The sequence below is a fragment of the Ipomoea nil genome, unplaced genomic scaffold (genome assembly GCF_001879475.1).
Source record: "Ipomoea nil cultivar Tokyo-kokei standard unplaced genomic scaffold, Asagao_1.1 scaffold2759, whole genome shotgun sequence".
NCBI classification, from domain to species: domain Eukaryota; kingdom Viridiplantae; phylum Streptophyta; class Magnoliopsida; order Solanales; family Convolvulaceae; genus Ipomoea; species Ipomoea nil.
This window is the reverse complement of record NW_017619187.1, coordinates 1,941,703-1,947,159: the sequence shown is the minus strand read 5'-3', so window position 1 is coordinate 1,947,159 and position 5,457 is coordinate 1,941,703. Positions and strand designations below refer to the sequence as shown.

Genomic DNA, 5,457 nt, shown 5'->3' with positions numbered 1-5,457 from the left:
AACCGTCAATGTCTCAAGCTAGTGTGTTGAGACCTAGAGAATTTTAGAGAGTTTTACTTTGGGCAAGGAAAACGAAGTATCCTAAAAATTCAAATAAGAAAAACTCATGCAGTAATTTCATTAGGAGTGCAATTCCGGCGTTAATAGGTGCGAGATTGTTGACTAAAGACTACGTCGATGATGGCTGGCAATTTTGATGGTTGAAATGGTCAACCTACTATTAAGTAATAATCACGTACTGCATATAACGTTGGTACCACAAGGTCCACACTGCTACTGCACATGTGTATGCATAGAATTTACTTTTTTGTGTGATATGAAAATGTATTTAAATAAATAAAAACATCATTTCAGGTAAATATTACGGAGTAACATCATACAACAATTTCTCTCAAAGATATCAACAACGTTATTTTTACTGGAATACAGTGCATGAAACTATATGTATGTAATTTTTATTAATTTTCTCCATGAAACTGTGTATGCAATTTATAGCCCATAACCATAGTACAATACAATACTAAAAAACTAATATAGGCTACAAGAATTTGTATAGATTGTGTACAAAGAATTTTGGGGCACCATCTTTCCAAATAGCCACTTTTAGTAATTATAAATAATGGCAAAAAGGAAAAATGAGAAAGCTACTATGAGAGCACAACATACCTCCCTACAAAACTGCATCTACTCTTTCTCCTCTGAAGTACACTGCATCAGCTACAGAAAGCAACAGGCAAGGATTTCGGGTGTTGTATACCGCATTTGCAAAATCTTGCTCATTAGAGCATGTTAAATTGAATGATTTCTATTGAGCGAGAAATATAATACAAGTAACTGTTTCCGATTTCAAGTTAGAAGTTCTTTAGAATCTTCTCGGCTGGGACGCCATTTGCTAAAAGAACAGAAGTGACCTCCTGCAAGAGGCAAATAGTTTTCATGACTTAAGTTTTTATTTCACGAGTTTAGAAACTATACCATTACAGAGGCAGCTCCTAAGAAATAAACTCCCTTCCCTGATCTCATTTTTTTCTTAATCCAACAATCTGTCACATAAAATGGCACACACGAAGTACACAAACAAACAATCAAGCAAGCATCCATGTTTAGCACTTACCAACAACCATGAAATTCCCGTTCCAAACCCTAAAGATATGTATGTGAAGGCCCCACAATGGGAAAGCGAACTTGAATCCTAATGCTTATTACCTACTAACTAGCATTAAGGAGACGCTACAACATTCTTACTCAATAGCTAACTGTTGTTAATTTATGTTCTCTACTCCTCTAATGAAGAAAACTTGATGTTCTTTTTTTTTTTTCTCCAAAAAAAAACATAAAAAAATTGAACACAGATCAAGAAAGACTCGAGTAAGACGAAACCTCAATATAAACAGGTATTGAGTTATAAATATTTAGGAAGATCATTTAGAGCTTTCAAGTTGAGATAAAACAACTACAAACCTCAGCCATTCGTCTTCGTCCACAAAGCACTGCACCAGTGGACCGAGGGCTAAAAGTTCTTTTGGCTTTGGAAAATGCAGCCTGCAAAAGTGACAGTATCAGAATGTTATGTTTCTTTAAATAAAAAGGAATAAACAAGTAGAAAACACATAACACAACCCAAATCACACAAGTCTATATCCCCGTCCAGATGAGCTTATTGGTATTATCTACTCCTACAGTCCTATAAGCAGTTATACTCATTTTTATTGCGTGTAGATAAGCTTATGAAAACAGCTTATGGCTTCTCATCAAAACCTGTTTTGAACTTATTTTGACAAACTATTTCAAGGAAATTGTCAAAATAATCAAGAAAACAGTTTTCCAAAACCAGTTGAAATGTCAAACGGTCAAACCCATATATGTTGCCTAGATCATATTTCATGGAGCTTATTGAAAAGTACTTAAAACTGTTTGTCCAAAATGAGCTTAAATTTGCTGAGTCATTGAGGTAGCATAACTTTCATTATAAGTTTATAAGACCAACTGGACAAAGAAAACAAGCTAAAAAGACAATGCAAGCATATATTCATACATGATAATTACCTGCACAAATCCAGAGTCTCCAGTCCAAGTATCATCAGGTTGAGACAATACTGGTACAATGTCAACTCCTGAAGCTTCCCAATTTTTAAATCTATCCTATTAAAGATGAAAGATACAAAACCTCAAAAAAATGGTACAAACTTTAGTGCAAACAAAAACAGAATTATCCAAATGGTAAGTAGCACCTAATACCTGATAGGCCATTCTCTCTAGATTTCGTGCACCATAATATAATCGCACATCAGATCTCTGGTCAGCACCAAACCCTGCCTCAATTAAAGATCGAATTGGGCTGCGTACAACAAGTAGGTAGAGAAGAGTAAATTACCAGGGAAGCTGGGAAGGTGGGTGGGGAGAGAGAGAGAGAGATTTGACACTTAGGGTTTAATCAATTTATCAAGTTTAGCAAAGATATAAAAATTCTCTATGCTATTTTTCTATGATGATTAGGGATAACGTTGGTTCTTTCTTTTTAGATTTTAGAAGCACAATACAAGGAGTGATAGCATTTTGCTTATTTTCTTTTATGATTCCTAGTAGGATTAGAATTAGTTTTACGGTCCAACTATCTATAAACTTATATTCTTTTTCAAGCTAGTTACTTTTTTCACTACTCTTTGCCTTCTTTGCCCTACTAGTGCCTTGGCAAATTTCTTCACCTCAAAATGATCACATGTTCCCTCTACTGCCTGCATCATGAACCTCTATGACCTATTTATCCTTCTATACAACTCAAAACATCTAGGAACTTCATCTTTTTTCCATGAGTAAAACCTTTTTCTCGCCACCCTATTCTCCTAACGGTTCTGCTCACCAACATTCAAACAGTTCCTTGCTAATTTTTTTCCCAGCTGTTACCATGAGAAGCATAAATATTGTTTAAAGAAGTAGAGAATTCAATAAAAGTGAAAGTTAATCAAGGTCCAGACTTTTTGTTATCAAGTCAGAATTTATGCAACTCAAGATAATACATAAGCCAGATAACTCCATTGACACTCCCAAAATCATCAAGATCTTTTATTTTTTGTTTTAGGAACATAAGTAATGAAGGAATTTTAACGATGGACTATTTTGTTGCGTATGCAAAATAAAAAGTACCAAATTTTGACAACAGACTAGTTTTCACAATTCTAATTGCAATAAACAACTATACATGTATCTACTCCAATTGAAGTCAACATCCGTTTGCAACTGAAGATGTGAATCGTTGTGAAATTCATCATCCTTCCAGCTCTTACAGAAACCACATAACTTTTCATATCTCAAGTATTTCTTGAACTTACATATGAATATGTTATTGGACTACATCATGAAATGCTCGTTCCATAGACAAGGAAATGGCAGATATAGATACAAATATAACTGCACTTATATGTATTGAGAGCATGACAATCCTATCTATTTAGCTAACTAACTAGGTATTTTTCTGGCCGACTGGCTTGGCATGCTGAAATGATTATCAAAATCATTAAGCAAAAATAAAAATAGAAGTAAATAATTGAGCAGAGATTTATCCCTACGAACAATCTAAGCTCAATTTTAAGAACTTTGTCTAAAACTGGCGATTAGTAATACGAGTAAAGAATAAAGTGCTTTCAAATTGAAGGCCACGAATAATTCACCTGATTCCAGATCCGGTGGCAAAAATTATAACAGTCTGAAACTTCTCTGGCGGAGAGATCCGATCGATGTCGAAACCGTTCCCCATAATATGGCTCAACTCCACAATATCACCTTTTCGGAGATTACATAGAAGCTCAGCGGTGGAGCCGGGAACGCTCTTCACTAAAAATTCAAACACGCCCCTGGCGGCGGCGAGGGAAGGCGGGGAAGCAATAGCAAGGAAGGACGGTTTGGCCACGCGGGGGACTCGGAGCTGGAGATACTGCCCGGCCCTAGTGTGGGACACGGCGAGTTCAGGAGAATCAGAGACGTCGATAGCGACGTGGAAGAGGGACCTCGCGGCGGGAGAGACGGTTATGAGAGGGGCAGGAGTCCAGATTGCGGTGTCCGGAAGGACGGCGGCGGCGGCGGCGACGGAGAGACGACAGGTTTGGGCGGAGAGTTGGTTGTGGTGGCGGGCGAGAAGTTTCAGGAATGCCATGTATGATGGGCGGCAAGGAAGGAATTAGGTGGGGTAGGGTGCATGGGAAGGGAGTCTAATGTAGTGTACACAATTTCAAAGAAAACATGTTTTTAAAGGTCGTATAATGTTTATAAGTTGGTCATGGACGGAGGCTAGAGACTTCCGCGGACGCTTGTGTCTCAGAAGCGTAACCATTTTTTATTTTAACCGATGTGACGCACAAGTTGTAATAAACATTTTTGTTTTTTAGTACTGTTACAAAATTGATGGCATACGAAAATGTACAAATAGATCATTGAATTATTTGGGAACAATAATTAAGTCATCAAATTTGAATAAGCTTTAAATTCATTCATAAATTAAGAAAAAAAATAGCATTTTTAGCATGTTAACAACAATTTTTTGCTGATTGTGATGTCATGTGTATTTTTTTTTACATTTTATTATTATTATTATTATTATTATGAGTTAATACCTAAAATCGTCCTCGACTATAGTGGTTTTTCTCAATTTCGTCCTAAACGACTTTGGTGACCTAATATCGTCCCAGACTTTTGTGTTTCGCTCAATTTAGTCCCAGACTTTTGTGTTTTTGCTCAATTTAGTCCCTCATTTGTTATTCTGTCCATTTGGTGTTAAATAAATAGACAATTCAGTAATTTTAATATTGGCATCTCTTTATTCATAGACATGTGAACTGCGAAATCCCTTTTTTTTTACGAATTACTCCTAAAACTGCGGATATAAAATTTGATTTGCAGGTCCGGGAGTAATTCTGGGTGTAATTCGTACAAGAAAGAGGAATTTCGCACTTCACAAGTTGAAAGTAAAGAGAGATCAATATTGACATTATTGAATTGTCCCTTTATTTAACACCAATTTGACGGAATAACAAATGGAGGACTAAATTGAGCGAAACACAAAAGTCTGGGACGATATTAGGTCACCAAAGTCGTTTAGGACGAAATTGAGAAAAATCACTATAGTCGAGGACGATTTTGAGTATTAACTCTTATTATTATTATTCTACCAAGCATTTGACCCTAAAAAAGAATTAAGCACAAAAAGTCAACAACGTCTCTACCAAGGCTCAATCTCATGATCTCTCATATTAGAGAGGTCACTACATGTAGGGCTGTTAACGAACCGAACATAAACGAACGAAGGTTGTTCATGTTCGTTTGTTAAGGAATTTGGAGTGTTCGTTTGTTAAGGTTTTTGAAAATCCTGTTCGTGTTCGTTTGTTAAGCGTTCATTAGTGTTTGTTAACGTTCGCGAACACGTTCACGAACGTGTTCGTTAACGTTAATGAACATGTTCGCGAA

At 36.3% G+C, this 5,457-nt stretch overlaps 1 protein-coding gene across 1 annotated transcript; it reads right to left on the bottom strand.

Moving 5' to 3' along the window:
• Positions 1-432: 432 nt before the first annotated feature.
• On the bottom strand, positions 433-4,290 carry LOC109156930 (fruit protein pKIWI502-like). The gene is made up of 5 exons (XM_019304829.1): positions 3,669-4,290; positions 2,239-2,338; positions 2,047-2,142; positions 1,462-1,542; positions 433-914 (listed from the first exon to the last, which is right to left on the bottom strand). The coding sequence occupies exons 1-5, from the start codon at positions 4,148-4,150 to the stop codon at positions 852-854; spliced, it is 822 nt and encodes a 273-aa protein (XP_019160374.1). The 5' UTR covers positions 4,151-4,290; the 3' UTR covers positions 433-851.
• Between the last annotated feature and the right edge of the window lie 1,167 nt (positions 4,291-5,457).